This window comes from Sabethes cyaneus, chromosome 1, assembly GCF_943734655.1.
Source record: "Sabethes cyaneus chromosome 1, idSabCyanKW18_F2, whole genome shotgun sequence".
NCBI classification, from domain to species: Eukaryota; Metazoa; Arthropoda; class Insecta; order Diptera; family Culicidae; genus Sabethes; species Sabethes cyaneus.
Window position 1 is genome coordinate 57324612 of NC_071353.1, and position 22971 is coordinate 57347582.

The 22971-nt window shown below is 38.0% G+C and overlaps 3 protein-coding genes across 5 annotated transcripts; all 3 read right to left on the reverse strand.

Annotated features, from left to right (window-relative positions):
- Nucleotides 1-4707: 4707 nt before the first annotated feature.
- Nucleotides 4708-6180, reverse strand: LOC128733100 (alpha-amylase A-like). Its single transcript, XM_053826719.1, has one exon. It carries the CDS (start codon nt 6178-6180, stop codon nt 4708-4710), a length of 1473 nt encoding a protein of 490 aa, XP_053682694.1.
- Nucleotides 6181-15586: 9406 nt separating this feature from the next.
- LOC128745313 (uncharacterized) lies at nt 15587-16839 on the reverse strand. Of its 3 annotated transcripts, XR_008412531.1 has the most exons (4): nt 16598-16839; nt 16248-16533; nt 16115-16170; nt 15587-16035 (listed from the first exon to the last, which is right to left on the reverse strand). XR_008412531.1 is itself a non-coding variant. In XM_053842352.1 (3 exons), exons 1-3 carry the CDS (start codon nt 16614-16616, stop codon nt 16152-16154), a joined length of 324 nt encoding a protein of 107 aa, XP_053698327.1. In that variant the 5' UTR covers nt 16617-16839; the 3' UTR covers nt 15587-16151. The 3 variants fall into 3 exon arrangements, 2 of the variants coding, with proteins under 2 accessions (XP_053698327.1, XP_053698326.1); XM_053842352.1 differs by having other exon boundaries at nt 15587-16170; XM_053842351.1 differs by having other exon boundaries at nt 16115-16533.
- A 2575-nt stretch (nt 16840-19414) lies between these two features.
- On the reverse strand, nt 19415-22593 carry LOC128745337 (isochorismatase domain-containing protein 1). Its single transcript, XM_053842380.1, has 2 exons — nt 22394-22593; nt 19415-20088 (listed from the first exon to the last, which is right to left on the reverse strand). The coding sequence occupies exons 1-2, from the start codon at nt 22523-22525 to the stop codon at nt 19618-19620; spliced, it is 603 nt and encodes a 200-aa protein (XP_053698355.1). The 5' UTR covers nt 22526-22593; the 3' UTR covers nt 19415-19617.
- Nucleotides 22594-22971: the final 378 nt, after the last annotated feature.

Below are 22971 nucleotides of genomic sequence, written 5' to 3' on the forward strand. Positions count from 1 at the left end.
TTTCAAAGTGACGCCTATGCGTTGCATGGTTTTTGTACTACCAACTGAAAAGCTTAATCGCGCTGTTGACAGGAATTTTTTTTTCTGATATTTCCCTGAAGTTATAGTTACATTTACAAGCAAATAATGACAGACATTTTTCGCAAGATAAAATGGCTAAAGTTATATTTCGGTAATTCATCAATCACTCAAAGCAACATTGTAGCCTTCAAATAACCCAAACTAAAGTGCAATTTTAAATTTATCGTGAACTTTGCCATTCTACTTCCGAAAAAATGATGCGCTCAAGATTTACTTTTATAAGCAAAAATTGAGTGGAATCGAAATAAATATCATGTTTTGACAATCTCACAAAACATGCTAATCTCTTTGAAAACCGGTGGGATATTTTATATTAATTATGTTATATGTCCCTCGTATATATAAAATCATTCTACGACACAAAAATAATGATCTATTACATTATATTTTGGCGCAGTCATCGGCCATGTTTATACAAGATTGCGTTCAAATGAGCACACCGATAACCGAAAAATTCGAAACCAATAAAAAGCTTTACTGTATGCATTTTGTTTCGCGTTAACTTACAACTGATTCACAGTTAATTTTTATTTGTGAAAGAACTTAAATTGCGCTCAAAAAATACCCAGAATACTCATAAATTGGAGCATTTAAGCTCAATAAAATATTGCAATGTTGCGAAAATGTGTCAAAGTTATGGATCTGTGCTGTACTCATTGTCATCGCTTCGCCGCTGTTCAATGCCGGCAATTCGCCACTACGAAGTTGCTGATATTGGTTTGATTTTTGTGTGAGAAAAAAAGAGAAGGAAGTATTTTTGCTTTTGTTTTCACGTGAGTTTTGACAATTCGGCATGGGGTTTCGTGTGAGTGCGAACAGGCTTAGAAATCTGTTTTACTTTGGTAGTAGCGAATACTCAGTTGTAAATGTTCAATAAAAACTTAGCTTTACAACCGAAATGCAACTTTAACCTGTCATTCTGGCTGAAAACATCGGCGTTAGAAATAAAACATTTTTATAACATCTTGTTTTCCATGAAACTTATTTATAATTTAAATGCAACTGTTTTCTGAATATTTTTCTAAAAAACATGTTGCAAGTGTTACTTGGGTTGTATGGTTTTATACTGAAAACTCGAAGCGCCGCGGTGTGGTCATGTTGCGAAACATGCTTTTTTGAAAAATAAGTTGTTTATGAATGGACGATGGAATTAACGCGGGTGTCTCGTCTGTTTGTCTGTGATATAAGTTTATCTCGCTAGATTTGCATGCTATATTTTTATATTTCAATATGATTTAATAAGTCCTATACCTGTTGTTTAACTTAAGCGCTCTGTATAAGCATAAGAAAACTTATCCAATTTTTTACGAGCCATAATGGCGGACGGCATAATCCGTGCTCATAATATTTTAACACTATTTGTGACATTTTCTGCATACATCGCACGTTTTCTTTCCGCACGTTCATGGTAAAACTAAAGGAACGTGCGGAAAGAAAACGTACGGTAAAGTATACGGTAAATATAAAACATACTGTTCTAATATTCCGAACACGGATTATGCCATCCGCCATAATGGCTCGTAAAAAGGTGAATAGCAGTAAAAGGGAGCGTGCTCTCTGCTGCTAATTTGTTGGAACAACATTGTCAAATTGCCAAATAGAAAATTTTTCCTGTCCAAGACACGAACCAGCAACATGTTTGCCACCAAAATATCCATGAAACACCAGCGACAGTAGCATCACAGAACAGAAGTGGAAGTCCGAACGACTCGGTGATCAAAACTGGTGACAGTTTTTTTTGTTTTTATTTTTCTTTGGGAAGGTTTTCGCATAGGAGCGAACAACAACAATATTATCAGAACGCTTGCTGCCAGTCGCATAGCAGCTTTCACATGCTTTCGTGTGCATTCGTATGCGTTCGTGTGTTTTCGTGGAAAAAGTGACTCGCTATCGCTACCGCCAGGTTCGAGTATCTGTAGAAAGTAGCATGTACGTGTTTGGATTTCTACTTCCACTTCTGTTCTGTGCTGGCATTCTATATATATTGATTATACTGTTTTTCCCCAGTTTGAGAAACTCTACAATCGCGTAGTAGAAAAACCACCAACAGCAACAAAAAATCACGTATGCACAAGGGGTTTCCAGTAAGGCGTATATCAATGGCAATCTTAAGCAGTCATCGGTAATCATTAAATAGTAATTACAAGAGCATGATTACCCAAAATTACTGGTAATCAGCTAGGACAGGACATAACATGTGACTTCTTCTTGTTTTTGTTTTGGCGATTCCCTTTCAAAATTTACTACGGCAAGCGAAACGTGTTTCCAAGAATGCAGCTGCAGTTTATGATAGAAGCCACTTGTTCTAGTTGATCATTAATTACACAAAAATAGATCCAATCTGATCGAATAATACTTACATTTCGATTTAGTTTGTTTTATGTTAAACAAACTCTTAAAAACCTAGTAACGCGAAAAACTTGATTGTTTCAGGGTTTGCTGTGGTTTCCAGCAACACTTTTGCGCTTCCCTTGTGAATTTTTGTTTCTACAGTTGCACGCATGAAATCAGCCAATCAGGCAGCCTGCTCTTTTTTGACAGCAAATTGGCTCTTTTGCGATACAACGTGTCCTGTCCTGTCCTAGGTAATTAGTAAAGTAGGCAATCAGTAAAGTAATCAAAGGTTACCTTTTTTCAAAAGTGCGTTGTAATCATAGCTGTTAGAAAAGTATGCGTACGGTAGGCTGACCAGACGTCCCGGATTATGCGGGACAGTCCCGGAATTGAATGGCTTGTCCCGGATTACTAAGCGTCCCGGAAAATGTCCCGCATTGATTAATTTTTTAATCGAAACAGTTTCCAAGGATGCAACATAGGAAATTAAGTAACATTGCATGAACAAACCTACTGCTGACACCGGTTGTTAGCCAGTGCACACCTTTGTCCAATTACGGCCACGTCCAGCGGGCACTTCGAACTCCTCATCTGTCCAATGTCTGGTGACTGTTCTATTCATCTTCAGCTTTCGCTTCTTTATCCCCCAGTATTTGAATACTGGAAGAACCCGGGGATAATTTGGTGCACTCAGCTCTTCTGAGATGAACAGAAGTCCATGGTTCATTGTAGCATGCAAGCTAAAACTGCGGTAGGCTGTCATGGGACTTAATGAATGGCAAAATCCGCCTGGTGAGGCACCTAACCCTGTGTATCTCCGAATTCTTGTCCTTCACAAAATACTGATTTTCACACGAATGCCAGTGAAACAGATCCCTTGCCAAGTCATGACCTTTTATCATGAACCCATCCCCAAAACCAATCTCGAATCTACCACAAACCCTACCGCGAATCTGAGCATGAACACATGCATCGCGTTTCGTCAGCACCCGGCCGCATCCCACGAGACCGCATTCTAGCCTTTGTTTATTGTTTGAGGCTTCTGTTGGGCTCCCCACTTCCTCGGTAACACTTGTAGCCATTCCGAGACGGATTCGCCGTACAGCGGTCAGTATTCAGTTTTTGTCGCCAAAGCACAATCCGTGATGCAGTTGACGATCAAGAGTGCAACTCCAATGTCTGACCTGGTCTTGTGGACAGCCCTGAGAGTTTCCTTGCAACCCTCAATTACTCACACCACAGCTCTTTTAGAACAATCCGTCAGTGCCGCCAGCTCCCACAGTTACTACCATTTCTCCTCCTGCATGATGAATATCTCAAAACCACGTTACCTTTAAACTGCGAAAAAAAATATACCGAGCCGAACTGTTTACAAATAACATAACGCTACCAAAAGTTAGCATCCACGGCCGCTGGGAACGCCGCTATCGCCAAAATGAAGTGCCTCATTTCTAAATGATCCCATCTTTACTACCCAACAGATTTAGCAAATAAGCCATTCAATATGTCCCGCATTCATCCAAAAAAAATCTGGTCACTTTAGCGTACGGTAACTGTCAGCAATCTCTATATTGCTGTTATAGAGTGTTGCACGGACGATGCTTATCTCACTTCTTTGACGTTTATCGGTGGTTTGTTTACAGGCACTCATCCAGCTTTTTACGAGTTATAATGGCGGAAGACATAATGCGTGTTCGTATTTTTTAACAGCCTTTTGCCCAGATAACACAAGATTGTAATAGAAAGTTCACATTAAATCGTATGGATGTGAATTTTACATTGGAATTGTATATTGATTAAAATATGTCAAAACAACGTGAACAATACGTTGTTTTGCAGTCGTGCGTGTCCTCATATACAACTCATGTGATAGCAAGAAAAAGAATCTATTTAACCCAAAAACGATGAAAATGCATGTGGGACTGATATGCGATTATAGACAGTGAAGTCCCGAAATTTCTATTAGTTTCTGTATTTTTTACAGTAAGGTGATAACATATCAATAAGTCGCTCAAAAAGCCAATGATTGATTTGATTACTAAGGCCTTTTAGAAAATGGTTGAGTTATGAGTGTATAAAGTTTTTCCACTTTTCGTTAAGTAATCATTTATTTTTCGTATCATAAAGTGCACCCCAAGAACGTAGTAAAATTATATATATAAATAATAGCTTTACGTGGTCCTCCGTCAACAGGCGGTAGGGTCTCTGATGCAACCTTCCACTGTTTTTCAATATTTATTTGCGTTGACCTACTAATGCTTAGATACTTTTATTCGAACGAATTCATTATTTTCAGAGTCTCGAATCTGCATGGATAGCCAATACGCCATCCTCACCGCCCGATGAAATATAGATGTTTGCCCGGCCGTCACTGCCTACGGTAACAACATTACCAGTGCAACTACCACCAGATTTGCTGCCAGAGATAATGTCACAGTAACTTCCAGCCGGTAAGCACGTCTGTAGAGACTGATTCAAATCGAAACTTTCCAAATTGAAAGCAACAAAACCACGACCACCTCGACAAAAAGCGATTTGTTGACCTCCGTTAGACCACCAATCATTCAATCCGGTACCAGAGACAACATTGCGGAATCCGACCATATTGGAAATTTGTCGCCAACGATGTTCGCATGCCCAACCGTTTCCACAAGTTCCGTCAGCATTGATTGATGGTGGTATTAAGTTTCCGCTTCCGTCCTGTGGTGGACCCTGGTCACCGTCATCGAAAAAGAAAGAGCTCATTACTCGAGGAATCCCGTATGGGTGAGCCAACATAAAGGCAGTAGCCATCTTGTAATTTTTAGGCGTCTTATGCGTCAAAACATTCGCTCCTCCAGCTCCATGACCACGCTGATTATCGTGGTTGTCAACAAACACAAGTCCAAGATGAGATGGCAAGAAACCCCACTCTTCTCCCCAGTTCGATAGATGACTTAGACTATCATATCCACGGAAAACGCGCCCAATTTCTGCTGAGAAACGAAATTCGGTCACAGTGCCCAAGTGAGTATACTCATACTTGGATATAGCTTCACTACCCAAATCGATGACTTCTTGAGTTAGAAAAGGTCTAGCATTACTCGCAAAACCATGATCTGTGTTTAGATTATTTAGTCTTCCATATACATGCTCCAGATCTCCCGGCCACATGTGTTTGACAGCATCAACACGGAAACCAGCAATTCCGTAACCGATACATTTATTCATTAAATCTACAATGCGATCTCTGACCCAGGATGTTCCTAGAGCTAAATCTGGTAATCCGACTAGCCAGCAGTTGCGAACTTGTTCAGCATTGTTGTAATCGTGAATTTCACAGAACGGATTGAAGTCATTGCTTCCATACGGAACCGCGGGGAATTCCAGTCCGTTCACCTGCGACCCTCCAGTTCCAGTTCCTGATATAGCGGCCATATGATTAATAACAATATCAACATAAATTCGCACGCCAACTTGGTTACAGCGCCATACCATGCTTGCAAACTCCTGTTCAGTTCCTGAACGCGTGTTCAGATGATATGACGCCGGCTGATAGCGTTCCCACCAAGGTCTTCCTGAAACGATGATATTTTCGGTCGGGGGAGAAACTTGGACACCCGCATAACCATTTGGAGCCAGAAATCTCTCACACTCATCCGCAATATCGTTCCATTTCCACTCGAAGAGATGTACAATGCCACTACGACCTGCCCATTGGTGAGTATCAAATTGTGCCGATACTAGCGTGACGAGACCGCACAGAAATATTACTAAAAACTTCATTTTTTTAAACTCTGTCTACACCGAGCTTGGATTAAATCATTACTACTTTGTTCGCAGATCAGTGCAATATTTTTATACTTTACGTCTTATCTAACGCTACCTATGTTCAACCAAGATTATCTTACAACGTAATAAACGTCAACTAATCAACCGAGTTATACGAAAAATTCGTACGCATCGCTAACCTGTGGGAGGATTACATTGGTCAACATGGGTTTTGCAAGCGAAACTATAAGCTGCAAATGAGGAAGAAAATATTGCATTCAGTTTGAATCACCCAATGGCAGGAAACCATGTCTGTGTCACCAACATCCCAGTTTCCACACACTTCGAATAGCATTTCACCAATTACCAGCGTGACTTGGACCCGGTATCAAATTTTAAACGCCCACTGTCATTCACTGCCCAGTAAACAAATTGGTTTGTATATCTCGATTGCAACTGAGAAATACGAATTCTTTTCTGAATAAAAAAGTTATATTTCACACCATTTAAGAACATATAAGTACTAAAAATAGAGGTAATAGACTTGCGAAAATGTTTATAACCATTTGTAATACTATCTTGCGTGGTTTTTAAAACACGCAGCTTAATACTCCTGAATATATGATTAGGATATAAATAACTTAATATTGCAATCATCCATACTGCTTTACAATTCACAGTCATGAGTTGTATATGAGGACACGCACAACTTCAAAACAACTTATTGTTCACTTTGTTTTGCCATACTCTAATCATTATACAATTCAATGTTAAATTGACATGCATTTGAGGTGAACTTTATATTATGATCTTGTGTTATCTGGGGGAAGCTTGATATGAAGATGTCAACAGGGTGGTTTGAATAGGTAGAATATTTTATTATTTTCTATATATTGATAGACACTAAAAATCTCTGAATCACTAAATTTTTTTTAAATAAATTTGTGGCACTTTCTACTGAATAAATATAAAATGCGTACTGTGAACACAAACCAACAATAATTAGAGCCTTCTTTCATTGCTAAAGGTTCTAAATGTTATTACCTGAATTTTACATTCAAATAGCGGGTTTTATGCGAGCTCCGATTTTTCTCTACCTTTCTAATTCTAGTTAATTTGAAGAATTTTACTTAAACACTCGAAAGTCATTTGAATTATTGTTATACTTTTGTTTCCCATTGTGATTGATATCAAATTATTACTTTGAGAGTACTCTTCAATATCTTTATGAGATACATGCAACCTGAGCGATTTTGAATCATCTTGCCCCTACGTATCTTCGCTGGGTGCCGTCAAGATAATTTATATCAGGATTGGTTCTGCACGCCCAAAAAGCATGATTTACACTAACAGATGCATGATTGATGGTCTTCAAGTTGGTCTCGAGGTACGACACTAGTCTAATAAGCCAGTGGTGGCAAGTTCGAATCTCGATTGCGAGGGAGGTTGTAAGAGTCACTAGGATCGTAGCACTAGGTCCGCAATTGTCCTGTACTCTTACAGCTGACTGTGAAGTCCCGTACGCAAACAGAAGGTCAAGTTCTGAAACAAAATATAGCACCTAGGTTTTGCTTTGATGCATGATTTATAATTCAGTGGAATTTGCAGAGGATTGTCGAACAGTTTATTAAATAGGCAATATTTTAATAGGCCCTATATGGTTTATTAAATATTAACTATTTAAACCAGTATTTACAACATATTAACTTTTTAACTAGTATGTACAATTACGTGACTTATTGAAATCGTATGAATAAAACGCGTACCTATACTTTAAATATGACCCTGATTAAAAAAGAGATTTAACAATTCACTGCACTACGACATTCCCAATCAAAACAATTCAAAACGTATTAAATGAAAAAACACAGAAATAAAATATTTCTCTGAGCATTAGTCATAAATGATTTGCCATATGATAAATAGTTAAGTTCCTCAATTAAAATTGGGTTTGGAGAAGCCAAGTTTTAGCATTGATTAGGTTTACGACATATTTCATTCGCTTATCTTTCCAACGCGAAAGTTATCGCAAAAAGCCACTTATTCTGAGCCCTATCAGTATGGTACACACTTAAATGATTCTACCTGTAAATAGGTCGGCTTTAGTTAAAGCTAGGTTGAAATTACTCAAAATGCCTTTTAAGTGTACAACCTCAGGTTGAAAAACTACCCAAAATCTGAGTTTGTATACTTTAAGGGCATTTTGAGTAGTTTTTCAACCAAAAAATTGCTACTGTGTAACCTGACTCATAACGAACCCCAATTTCCGAAATTCTAAAATCTCTCATGCTTTTATTTTTGGAGTAAACATGTAATTTCTCTGTGATGTAATTTCTTATGTTATATCCACCACTTCGCGCGCGCAATGGCGGCTTGTGGGTACATTTTTCAAAAACGTTTATCTGCTTTTGGCAACTTCGCTCACGTACGCTTCATAGTTCTACAACAATAATCAACGGTGGAAATGTTAAATTGACACGAATAAAGTTGCCAAAGGCTTGCTAATATTTTCCGAAGATTGTACCCACAAGCCGCCATTACGCGCGCGAAAAGGTGGATAGGGTACGGGAGGGTATTTCTAGTCCATTAAGCGGTAGCCTGAACAATATTCAGGAACTACGTTGAAACTATATATTTATTCGAGACAAGATTTTTATACCAGTTGATAGAATAATATTTACTGAATCGGCGTGTATTTTGGTCTAAATAAAACGCTACTGAAACTGAGTTATAGTCGCGAGAAATGATGAAGTCGCTGCGGCTAAATTGAGCCCATTGTTTATTTAAAAACACGCAAAAGCCTCTATTAAGCTATATTACAGCTTCAAAGCAGCTATTAGCAAGCCCGAAGCTGGACTTAGATGTTTAAGAGCTGAAAAAAGGTTTTTATTTCTAATACTAAACCATAGTTCAGCCACAGGTTGAATAAATTCAGCTACGTTTGGTCAGCCTGGAATTGTTACTTGGATAGCTGCTTTCAAAGCTGCAATGGAGCCTAATAGAGGCTTTTGCATGTTTTTAAATAACCAATTTGCGCAATGCTGTCAATTCTATTTTTAGAACGAGAAATAGTTTTGCAATGCTTTTTCAGTCGCTTAATCAACGTCTTATCAACCTTAATACAGCCAAAAAATAATCTATTTTTAAATATAAAAAAGAATAGAACGCGTCATATTTATTTTGCTATGGCGTCGTATGCTATGTTTTAAATTTTAAATAACTTGAATTCGTATATGCAAGCTAATTAAAATTTCATGTCGTCATCTTTCGGGAATTGAACCGCCATCTTCTGATCTATGAGCACTCATCGTATGCCCCGCCCCATCTGCATCTGCAGAACAGACATTGAAAATATCTTTACACTTGAAGCAGTCGATAATGTCGATAACTGACATATATTTTTGCTGCCAGTCCAATTGCGAAACTCTATGATCTGACAGTATATGTGCTGAAAACCGAAAGCTGTGAGCCTAATGAAAGCGTCTACTGGTTTATAAAGCCACTTTAATATTGTGCTTTGCAGCTGTACCTGGATTAATCCAGATTATTTTCTCTAATGCCAATGTATATGACAAAACAAAACAGCAACATTGCAGTTGTCACTCTTTCTCTTTCTTACTCACAGCATTTGCATTGTCGCACTTTTAGACTGCAGTGTGCAGTAAGGTGCAAAATGCGGGATACCTTTAACCGTTATGTGTTCGACAGGGTACCCGGGTACCTTTTCAGCTTTCAAAGTACGAAATTCTAAAGTTTTCTTTGATCCAGGATACTGAAACTCTGTGACATCTAAGAACTAGTTGAATTGCAACTTTTCATAAAATAAGTTTTCATGTAGTACTTAAGGGGGTGGAATGGGGGGGCTTCGAATTTTTTTACCCTTTAAGTGCTCGACAAGGGTACCCGGGTACCCACAAATTGAAACACTTGTAACTTTGGCAATTTTTGACCGATTCGGACACTTTTACCACGAAAAGATTCAGGAACTTATCCACTTCCAGTGTGGTTATAACAGAGCCGGAAGTGGTTCATCTGGTTCCCGGAAATCCGGTATTCCGAGGATGTGTTCCGGAATCAAAGCACTTTTTATATTTTTGGTTGTAATTATAGTAATATGGGTGTACAAAGTTCTTCCAATTACTCCTAAAGGTCCTTCTTCATTGTTTTGAAACAATACAATGATATATCCTCGGAATGGCCATGCTGCAACAAGTTCTCGTGGGACCTCCTGTGGCCATAAAACTGTTTGGTTTGCAACACTGGCAATATGGGTGTCTAAATTCATGAAATTACTCCAGAAGGTCATTTTTCATTATTCTGATTCTATCTGATGATTTTGCCACGGCATGGTCATTCCAGAACATATTCCCGTGGAGCTTCACAGTTGTCCAGAACCAAAAATATGAGCGCATTAGAGTTTTGAGTGGAAAAACTTGATTTTAGGTTTATGGAACCTTTGGGAGAGTTTCTTAAAATTAAAAGTTCTATCGTATGGTGAAATTCAAATTTTGAATAATCCCCCTAAAAGTGAAATAAAAAATTTATTTTTCTTCAGCTTCAATATAACACATTGAGGAGTTCTGCAAAGTTTTGGAGCATATTATTACAAGAAATTTTGCTGAAGACAGTAACCTTCTATCTCTTCAGCGAAGATAGAAAAATCCTATTTCTTAGATGTGAGTCGTCAAAATCAGTTTTTCTATTTTAGCTTTTTTTGTAGTTGTTGTATGACTTTTTCATGTTTTATAAAGTTGTACAAATAGCAAAGATACACAACTTTGCCGAATGTAGTATACCTCTATCTTTGCTTGTTTTGGAGCTGTAAAACTTTTGTTATAATAAATACCCTAATTCTGACCCCGAATTACTCAACTATGCGCAAACAGATACAAATTACATTACATGAATCTAAAACTAAATAAAAAACTGCAAAAAGTCAGGAAGTTTCATTTGTATCCGTCTGCGCATAGTCGCGTAATTAGGGATCAAAATTAGGGTATTTATTATATCAAAAGTTTTAGTTCCTAAACAAGCAAAGATAGAGGTATACTACATTCGGCAAAGTTGTGTATCTTTGCTATTTGTACAACTTTATAAAACATGAAAAAGTCATACAACAACTACAAAAAAAGCTAAAATAGAAAAACTGATTTTGACGACTCACATCTAAGAAATAGGATTTTTCTATCTTCGCTGAAGAGATAGAAGGTTACTGTCTTCAGCAAAATTTCTTGTAATAATATGCTCCAAAACTTTGCAGAACTCCTCAATGTGTTATATTGAAGCTGAAGAAAAATAAATTTTTTATTTCACTTTTAGGGGGATTATTCAAAATTTGAATTTCACCATACGATAGAACTTTTAATTTTAAGAAACTCTCCCAAAGGTTCCATAAACCTAAAATCAAGTTTTCCCACTCAAAACTCTAATGCGCACATATTTTTGGTTTTGGACAACTGTGAAGCCCCACGGGAATATGTTCCGGAATGGCCATGCCGTGGCAAAATCATCAGATAGAATCAAAATAATGAAAAATGATCTTCTGGAGTAATTTCATGAATTTAGACACCCATATTGCCAGTGGTGCAAACCAAACAGTTTTATGGCCACAGGAGGTCCCCCGGGAACTTGTCGCAGAATGGCCATTCCGAGGATATATCATTGTATTGTTTTAAAACAATGAAGAATGAACTTTCGGAGTAATTGGAAGAACTTTGGACACCCATATTACTACAATTACATCCAAAAATATAAAAAGTGCTTTAATTCCGGAACACATCCTCGGACTGCCGGATTTCCGGGAACCAGATGAACCACTTCCGGCTCTGTTATAACCACACTGGAAGTGGATAAGTTCCTGAATCTTTTGGTGGTAAAAGTGTCCGAATCGGTCAAAAATTGCCAAAGTTACAAGCGTTTCAATTTGTGGGTACCCAGGTACCCTTGTCGAGCACTTAAAGGTGTTTTTTTTTGTCGAATACATAACGGTTAAGCAACCGTAAAACGGTTCTACGTTTATGGCTGTTTAGAAGCGGATTGTTTAGCAGAAAAATCCGCTATTAAGCTTGTTTGTCAGCTTTGGAGGAAAGCTGTGTCGTGTCCGTCGGTTATTTTCAACCGAGTCCTCCGGAAAAACTTAAAGTAGCTTAAACATCGCTTGGTCAAACACCATTTGAGTGTTTACTTTATGCAGCTTGGATCGCCTTAAACCAACTCGTAAACAGCAATTGCTCTTGCTGTTTACGAGTTGGTTTAAGGCGATCCAGCGTACAGGATTTTTCGAAAACAGACACTGATGAAGCATGCATGTCGTAGGCGAAATACGTATCTGTCACGAATAAATATACACCGTTATTCTATATTTCGAACGACTTGGTATTTCGAACGAAAGTTCTTTCGAACGAAATTTCCGCCAGCAAAATCAAATAGGCAAAACATCTCGTTCGAAGCAAGTCCAACGAAATAAAGACTCGTTCGAAATACAGAATAGGGCTGGATCAATAGTAGAATATAATTGAAAAGTTTTTAATTTCAGAAGATGGCGGTTCAATTCCCGAAAGATGACGACATGCATTTTTATTTAGCTTGCATATACGAAATCAAGTTTTATTCGAAATTTAAAATATAAGTTTATGACGCCAAAGCAAAATAAATATGACGCGTTCTATTTTTGAAACTTAAAAATAGATTATTTTTTGGCTGCATAAAGGTTGATGAGACGTTGATTAAGCGACTGAAAAAGCATTGCAAAACTATTTCTCGTTCTAAAAATAGAATTGACAGCATTGCGCAAATTGGTTATCTAAAAACACGCAAAAACCTTTTAAGCTCCATTGCAGCTTTGACAGCAGCTACCCAAGTAACAATTTCAGGCTGATCAAACGCTTTTATAGCTGAATTTATTCTACCTGTGGCGGAACTATGGTTTAGTATTAGAAATAAAAACCTTTTTTCACCTCTATTAAGCTCCATTGCAGCTTTGAAAGCAGCTACCCAAGTAACAATTTCAGGCTGATCAAACGCTTTTATAGCTGAATTTATTCTACCTGTGACTGAACTATGATTTAGTATTAGAAATAAAAACCTTTTTTCAGCTCTTAAACATGTAAATTTGGTGATTTTATCAAGCTTCGGGCTTGCTAATAGTTGCTTTCGAAGCTGCAATGGAACTTAATAGAGGCTTTTGCGCGTTTTTAAATAACCGATTTGAGCAAAGCTTGAAACAAGGCGCACGGAGGTTATATAAAGGGCGATATAATCGCTTAACAAGTGTTTTTTCTGCCTCAAGCGAAACAGGTTGTATAAGTTCTACAATTTCGGCTGAATAAGTATTGTAGAATTGTTTACATAAATTTTATTCGATGCATATTCAGCTATGGCTGAATAATAATGGATGCTAAAATTTTTAATCAGCGCATAAATGTTTCGTGGGAGGGCTGTTTATTAAGATGTCAAATCGTTTATTCTGCTAGTATAGCACAATTATTGAGAATATTGACGGGTTGTTGAGAGGTTGAAGATGCGCCTAATCTGCTTGTGACAATATTATGTGAAGCAGAGGCCTTTGCTTAAATTTATTCAGCGTCTACCACCTATACTCAGAGTTAAATCAGCTGTGACCAAATCAGTAGCATTTTAATTCAGCTTCGGTGTTTTTTGGGATAGCTCAAATGCAACTTACCTCTCTCCAGCACCCATAATGGACTATTTTAGTTGAAACTGTCGAACCAATTTCCACTTCTACAATCCGGACGCTCAGAATTCGCGCATATTCGAAATGTTTTCAAAACGTTTGTTTTCGTCCAATCAAAACAACAAGTTCATAGGGTGCGTGCCTTGCGAATATGTGAAACTGAATAGAGTTACCAAATATTCAGATTAAAAATGAATTCGCCTGGTCTGAACGAGGTGTTTTCCATATTAGCGGGGTTTGAGTGTACCTGGAGATCACAACAACAGACGGGATCACAAATCGACCACGTTTTGTTTGATGGAAGGCACTTCTCGGATATCATCGACGTTAGAACCTATCGTGGCGCAAACATCGATTCTGACCACTTCCTATTGATGGTTAAAATGCGCCAGACTTTCTGTTGTTACCAATATTAGGTACCGTCACCCGCCACGGTACAATCTGGAACGACGCAAGTTACCTGAATTCGCTACTGAGTACGCGCAACGCCTCTAGACTGTGCTGCCGGGTGAGGGTGAGCTAAACAAAGCTTCTCTCGAGGCCTGCTGGGATAGCGTTAAAGCAGCCATCAACGGCGCAGCGGAAGGTGCCACTGGGTTCGCTGAAAGGAATTGACGTAACGACTGGTTCGACGAGGAATGTCAGAGGATGTTAGATGAGAAGAATGCAGCACGGACGTCGATGCTGCAGCAGGGAACCCGCCAAAACGTGGAACGATATAGACAGAAACGAAGATCGAAGACAGTAAACCCACTTTAAGATAAGGACCCACTTTAGGATAAGAAGCGCCGCCTGGAATAAATAGAATGCGAGAACATGGAACAGCTGTATCGTTCTCAGGAAACACGTAAATTCTACAAGAAACTTAACGTATGTCGCAGAGGCCTCGTGCCGCGAAGCGAAACATGTCGAGATAAAGACGGAGGGATCTTATCGGATGAACGTGAGGTGATCGATAAGTGGAAGCAGCACTACAAAAAGCACCTGAATGGCACTGAGACGGAATACAAAGACAACAGGGAGTATGACTACATCAGTACGGCGGATGATGGTGATGTGCCGACCCCCACGATAGGTGACGTGATCGAAGCCCTCAAGCAGGTCAAGAACAACAAAACAGCTGGCAATGATGGCATCGCAGCGGACCTTATCAAGATGGGTCCGGAAAGGTTGGCTACCTGCCTGCACCGGCTGACAGTCAGGATCTGGGAAACAGAACAGCAACCGGAGGAGTGGAAGGAGGGAGTAACATGCCCAATATACAAGAAGGGCGACAAGTTGGAATGTGAGAACTATCGAGCGATCACCATTCTCAACGCCGCCTATAAAGTGCTTTCTCAGATCATCTTTAGCCGTCTATCGCCGCTAACAAGCAGATTCGTGGGAAGTTATCAAGCCGGTTTTGTAGACGGACGATTGACAACGGACCAAATCTTTGTGCGGCGACAAATCCTCCAAAAGTGTCGCGAATACCAAGTCCCTACGCACCCCGTGTTCATACATTTCAAAGCCGCCTACGATACTATCGACCGTGAAGGGAAAATTATGTACAAAAACAGCTTTCCTGGGAAGCTGACTAGACTGATTAAGGCCACGATGGATGGTGTTCGGTGCTGCGTGAGGATCGGGCGCGTTATTAAACTCGGTCGAAGCGTCAGTTCGTCAGTGGGCATTCTATATATCAATATTGATTTAACATATAACTTACTAAAACAGTTACGCGTTTTGATGAAATTATAACCTGCATTTTTCAGCATTGATTATTACAAATTTTTATGGATAATCCAAACGAACGGATTTTTCTCTACTAATCCACAGTAACAATAAGCTTAAAATTACACTGTCAAGATAAATAGGTTTTCTTAACCTTACGTCCCTAACATGTTGTGTGAAGTTGCTTCCCTATCTCTTGGTGCGTCGGTACATGTTTTAATTTATAAATCAGAGCCAAAGGCTTCATACAAAATTAATAATGTGATAAAAGAGATTATAATCACTGTTATAAGGAATCACTTGTGTGCGATTGCCGATCAATATCCAAACCCATTTTCTGATTTATTGCTGCGATATTTCTTGGGAAATACACTAGACATAGGAACTATTTGGTCTTCCTGGCGGGGAGCAAACCGCAGAATCTGATTGCCATTTGCTAAGCCACGCTCTGATTGTAAACGATTCTGTAATGAAATTCCCTTTTCTATTAGTAAGAACACCTCTAACGATTTTCTATAATTAAAAAAACATATAGGTACCGACCAATTCGCATAACGGCAAAGTTAATTGCTCGCTGATATTATGTGACACCGATGATCCTGAATTTAAAATCGATTCCGATTGTAATGGTATAACCGAAAAGTTGCGACTGACGATTCGTTGTGCAGAAACATACTTAGCCATTTCTTTGAAGTCCAAATTGCTGGTGATAGCGCTTTTTGGAACATCTAATAGAAAATCTTCGCTTTGGCCAAGTTCCAAAGCATCCACTTGGTAATGATTCAACGCAGAATTCCTATTCTGTACTGCTGTTCTACCATTCTGGTATTCATAGTACTCCGAATTATTCATCATTTCGCCAAAAAATATCGCCCGTAGACCCAGGGCTTCTACATCGGAATTTGCAGCACGAAATTCTTCCCAAACGTGGGATATCATACGCTGTGCTATGGGTTCGTTACCTGAAAAATATATAAATTACGTGTTAACGTCAAAATGTTGGAATAATCAAATGCAAATGCCTACCTATTCCAGAAGCATACATGTCTTATAGGTTCAAATTGGTAATACTGGATGGATCCTACCGTACCGATCCTACTGCACCAAAAAATTCACAAGTTTTTTTAATTAACCCGCTCTTGCTTTACAGTTTGTTTTTATGTAAAACCTGTATGTAAAACACTACTTAGAAAGGAGTTTCACGATCTCTTTTACTTTCCTGAAATAAATATCCAATATGACGTATGAGTGCAAATCTATATAAATATGCATTTTTATTTCTAAAGTTTTTATTTCTATCTTTTGCACTTTTTACCAAATTCGTATCTATCTTAGTTTCACTTATCGTAAAACTTTTATAGATGGCAACACCGTGACTCCGTCAACCCGGTCAACTCCGTCAACGCGAATTTGGCGAATTTCAATCAATGTGATATATACAGGTGTGGCAAAGTTGGTTAAGTGGTGTTAGTGCAATGAAGAAATTTCATCATGGTGTGGGTGGAATCGTAAATCGACCAATCACGATGAAGCGTGACGTCAAACTCCAAAAACAAACCCCATTGTTCGACACGGTTTGTTTTTGTAGTTTGACGTCGTTTGCTGATTTTTCGCTACTAATACCATCAAATGTCTTCGTCTGCCACACCTTTTTAAACCTCATTGAATTTCAATAACGTATATATAGAAGCTCTATAAATGTAAAGTCGAGAAATAAATATTGCTGATTGCAAGGAAAATTGTATCATCCAAAGTGCGAGATCGCTCATAAAAGCGCGATCCTGCATTAAATCGTCTCGGTATCTTCGGCGCACTTTTTCGTTACATTCCAAGCATTAAGTGTACGGAAGAGACCGAAACGATTTAAGCCAAAATAGAACTTTTATGAACAATAGACCAAATCAAGGTGACGTCATCTGGCAGATATTGGCGCCCTTGTTTACAAACAGACCGCAGAGTCCAAAAAAGTTTTAGCTGTTTAAACGGCAAGTTTGTTGCTTAAACCGAGTTTAAACAGCATTAGTACTAAATTTAAAAGCCATTATGCCTGTAAAATGTTAAAACACACGCTACATTCGTTATAAACGGAAAGGAAAGTTTTCCAAAATGTAAACAAGGGCGCCAGTATCTGTCAATTGACGGTATGATGATTTGGTCTATTGCGGACAATCTTCATTGCAATCAGCAATATTTACCAATGGTGAATATTGGCTGCCCTGTATGCCAAATCAATGGAAATTTTCAGTCAACCAGACTTTAAACTTTTATAGGGCTTTAATACGACACGGATATTATGATTTGAATTTGAACTTAGAGGTGTGTTAACGCATTTTTTTCATATGGTATGGTAAATTATATATTTAAAATCGCGCGCGATTCAGTTCATTTCTGTGCTACTACTGTGTGCAATGTTCTGATTTATCTTACAAATTTAGTTTGAGACTTGCACAGAGGCAGCTATTGCATTCGGTGAGACATGAATGCTTCTGAAATAGGTAAGTAACAAAACGCTTCAAATCAAACAAAAAAGTAACATTTTCCGACAGTTACAGATGCGGATTTTGCACAAAGCTCAGATAGTGACCGAGGTCTACCAGAACGAATGATTCTCTACGTTTACCGTGTAGCAGGTATAGCATCAGCTCAACAGATTTCTTTTTGGGAAGAATTTCGTATTGCAAATCCAGATATAGAAATGCAAGCTCAGGATTTACGTGCTATGTTCTTTGTTGAAGTGCTCAGTAATTCACAACATTATGAACATCTTGGCTATACAGTAGTGCAATACCTTAACCCAATATTTAATCGTTATCATACGGATAATTTGGAGTTTGGTGATATGACTGAAGGCAAAGATTTTCTACTAGATACTCCGAAACACGCGATCGCCTTTAACTTGAATTCTGAAGAAATGTCTCAATACATCTCGGCACCGTTTACAGCCAGTCACAACCTTTCGATGCCACCATTACATTTGGAAAGTATTCCACATCCCGAGATACCGCTGTCGCAGAAAGATGACAGAGAACCGTTTGCGCAGGCCTTAAGTGAACTTGTTCGTACACAAGAGGGTGCTGCTGAGACAACCGAGCCTTCGATCACCGAACTTAAAAATCGAGTGCTGTCATTAACAGAAGCCAAAATTTCACTGCAGAATATAGCGGAACCAGGCATGAAGGCCTACGATTTACTAAAGAGCTGTCAAATGATACGGTGTGATGGTGAACGACCGGACGATCAAGTTGTTCCTTTGACTAGTGTTTTTCAGAAGGACCAGTCTAGTATTAAACGTAGTAGATCGGTTGATGATTCTGGAATTGTACTTTCGCCAAGTAAGCGGGCGCGAATTATCCCTAGTAAAAGTAGACAACTGCGGCTAAGACGATTGCTGTCAGCTCCAGCAGATTCATGAATACTTATATTTATTTATTTATTTTACGTTTGAAATAACAAAAAATAAATTAGCAACCTTTTTCATGGCCAGTGTTACCCGCCATCACTTTTTGATTAACGATTTAAACTAATCACTATGAAAAGCAAACATGCAACATCCTTACTATATCCCTCCTTGGAGCAGGAAAAATTGGCAAAATATCATTAAACTTGCGTACAAGCTAAAATTTATTCTTTTAGGTTGAGTCACGAAAATCAAGCCATGCAGCTCCATTTCGACACCCCACAAAAGATATATCCAAAATTTTCTCGTTTATTCGTAAATTCTACTAAAACGCTCGAAAACATTTTATTATTTTCGAATAACTTTTTTTCTTTCCTCCACTCTTCGCTCGATTTATACACGCATTTTTCTATTTGATGAATTTATTCAAAACTAAACATAACAAATACAAATAATCTCTGACTGGGCGCCTTGTGCTCCAAATTAAATTGGTGAACTATTTTTAAATGCACTTTTTACAATATTTATAATATGTAGTAATAATGACACAAAACGTGTGTTTCCTAAGCATGACCTTTTTCAAATTTGTATTTCGTAATTCTTCGCTTAGAGCTACATCAATACGTCGGTAGTTCTAGGGCCAAATATGTTACAGCTTAGAAAGCCCAGTGTCAGCCGATGGCTCGCGGACCAGATGACGAACTTTGTCGAAGGCCGGATGCTTTTTATCCTTCATAAGCTTGAAAATGACGTTCTCGCTAGTCGTAACGAAGCATCCAATTTGCTGCAGTCGTTCAAGCGCTAGTTTTCTGTCTTCTTGTGTACGCGACACAGAACAATCTGCAGCAACGTGCACGGTAAGCCCACTTTTAAGCAAATCCATCGCTGTTTGTTCAAGGCAGATGTGTGACTCCAGTCCAAACAGGACTACTGTTTCTAAATCCGCACCGAAAAGTTCCGTCATTTTGGTCTGAACTTCCGGGATCATCATACTGAACAACGTTTTTGGAAAGACCCCCTTGGCATGAGAAATATCCAGCTCCTTAACAATGTGCCCTAGTTTTTCCGGATAATGTTCAGTTACTATCAAAGGAATATCCAACAATTTTCCAGCTTGAACCTGTTGAAGTTTTGAACAAATGTTTGCTTCAATGAGGATTTAAAGGATAGAAAGCGTGAAATTGATGAGATACGATCGCATTAGCAGGATAAGATTATTCCGATTTTTGTTTGACTCCAGGGCTATCTATTTTGCATATTTAACTTTTTAACTGTAACTTCTCAGCCAAACAAAATTCGAAAATGTTATGTACGGCGCATTTATAGAGTCAATCTGAAGGATTGCTGAACTAAGTACAGCTGGATTTCGAATTTGGAATGGTTTGATTTAGGCATGCCCCGATTTTGGCAACAAAAGTATCCGTTTTTGGCAACACAAAATATTTTACCTAAAAATAAAAAATAAGAAAACTTATCCAATTTAATTCTACTATGTGTATTTTATTCAAACTAGTTCGAAAACAGACACTGAGGAAGCCTGCAAGTCGTAGGCGAAATACGTATCTGTCATTGAATAAAATACACATAGTAGAATTAAATTGGATAAGTTTTCTTATTTTTTATTTTTAGGTTTCGTATTCTACTAAGACGCTCCAAAAACTTCAGACAAAATAGTTTACTTCCAAAAATATGCTTAAATATCAGTCAGTCTCCGCGTACATACTTTAAATGACGAAACAATACTGCCCTAAGTGTGTTCGTGAAAAAAGTTTGCGGCTTCGAATATTTTTATTGCCGTAGGACTACGTCTTACCGCAGGTCGCCAAAAACTTATTTGCACCGCACGCATAGCTCTGGGCGGATTTTGTATACATAAAAAGGTTGCAATCTTTGATTAGTAACATTTAGTCAATTTCTATCGCACTTGCATCCAATTTTTTCATATTTAAAAAGGTTCTCGATTTTGGCAACATAGACGACACGCATTTGTTGCCAAATTCGAAATCCAACTGTATTGCTCTATCTTAAGTACCGTGCAAGTACCATATTCAAAACAGTGCTTAATTCTGAACAGTTACAAATTTTTCTTAAATATTGACAGAACTCTAACTATTTAAACCATTTTAATTACATAAAATCATCAGATGTAGTGTTTAAATTGTTTAAATTGCTAGAATTTTGTCAATATTTATGAAAAATTTGCAACTGTTCGAAATTAGGCACTGTTTTGAATATGGTGCTTGCACGGTATTTACGGCGCACTCTCATTTTACACTGGATGGTGCACAAAGAGCGCTCTTAACAAAAATAATTAAATAAAATTTGGCTCTATATAATAATTGGCTTATAAATGCCCCATACATAACATTTTAGAATTTTGCTTGATTGAGATATTACAGTTAAATAAACAAAATAGGTGCACTCAGTGCAGGACAGCCCTGTTTGGCTCATATAAATTAAAATTATTATCTATTCGTTTATGAATGTTATCAATGGCCATATATTCGATACTCATTATTAGCAGTCTACCTATAACATGCCTTTTCGCCTATTCTATCGTTTTCTATGTTATATGAAAAAAGGGAACTTTCGAAACGTTCGTCTTCAATTGTATTTATCTCCCAATCAGAAATATGAATCGAAAGGCTGAAAGGTATAAAAGACTGAAACCCTGAAGGCTGAATAATATGTAAGGCTGATAAGAAGTGCTTTTTTGACCATTTTTTCTCAAATTTTGACATTAAAATCAATTCCAAGTCGAAGTTCGAATCCGGCTTTTCGGAGAAACAGAAGATACACACCAAAATTTGAAATTGATTTTTAGTACTATGGTGTGCTGAAATTAAGTCAGTACATAAATTCCTTCTGCAATTTGATTTCTGTTTACTGAAAATAAGTAAATCGTTAATGTGCGCTAAATGCCTGTATGCTCATTTCATTACGTCAGCAAAACAGAATTCGAAGTGTATAAGAAAATTGTAGAGTTAACTATCAACTATAATCAAGCTTGTCCTGCACTCAATGAACTTATTCACACTGGCTGGTGCACCAAGGTGCGATCCCAGTGGAAACTGAGAGTGCGCCCTAAATACTAAAGACAGAGCAATACTTAGTTCAGCAATCTTATGGATAACAATATGCTCTATAAATGTCCCATATATATTTTCGAGTTTTGCTTGGCTGAGGTTACAGTTAAAAAAAGCAAAATAAGTTCACTTGCAGGACAAGCCTGACGCCTGATTCTATAGCGCCTGATTTATGGCGCTATAGAACTGCAAAGAGCAAATGGCAAAAAGAGCGCCCTTTTTACACATTGCGCAAATCTTATATGTCCACGAATTTATAACTTTCAAGTGAAAAATGACAGTAGTTTCTAAAGATACTCCAATGTACGGTATATAAATGACGTTCTTATCAATACCTACCAACTTGTTCGCGTTTTTAACGACCGGGTCGAATATTTTCATTCCCGGTCTGAACATTTCCTGCAGATCACACAACAAGAATAGCGTTTTTTTCGCTTCCAGAAAACCCAATTTAGTTAATTGACGAGCCATTATTGAATATATAAAACCAAAACAGCAGTAAAGCTAATACCGCTAATACGCAACGCTAAAGCTAATAAAATCGATCCTAATACGTAATCCTTTCAAAAATTGACGTAGCAGACGTCTGATATCTGATTCGTCTGAGGTAGAGTGACTATATATAGAGTGGCGAAATGTCATCCCAAAAGTATAGATCATTTTGCGATGACGTCATTTTGCCGCCAAATGAAACCACTTGGTGGTTTGTTTACATGGTTTTTGTCACATTCAGCGTTTTCGACCTAAAATTTCGTGAAGGATTAGTGCATCAGTTGCTTTAAAATGCATGCGGGCACTTTCTCTTAAATAAAAACTAAATTTTTTTATCATCTGCCGGACAAAGATAGAAATGAATTCAAACTTTAACACCATATAAACAAACCACCAAGTGCTGTCAAAAAAGTGTGGTTAAGAGC

Bases quoted from the DNA above. Each gene is read 5' to 3' on its own strand.
- LOC128745337 (XM_053842380.1), bottom strand. From the start codon at position 22,525: ATGGCTCGTCAATTAACTAAATTGGGTTTTCTGGAAGCGAAAAAAACG. The intron at 20,089-22,393 runs GTAGGTATTGAT...AAACTTCAACAG, and splicing joins TTAAAAACGCGAACAAGTTG to GTTCAAGCTGGAAAATTGTT.
- LOC128733100 (XM_053826719.1), bottom strand. From the start codon at position 6,180: ATGAAGTTTTTAGTAATATTTCTGTGCGGTCTCGTCACGCTAGTATCG.
- LOC128745313 (XM_053842351.1), bottom strand. The intron at 16,036-16,114 runs GTCGGTACCTAT...ATTTCATTACAG, and splicing joins CTTTGCCGTTATGCGAATTG to AATCGTTTACAATCAGAGCG.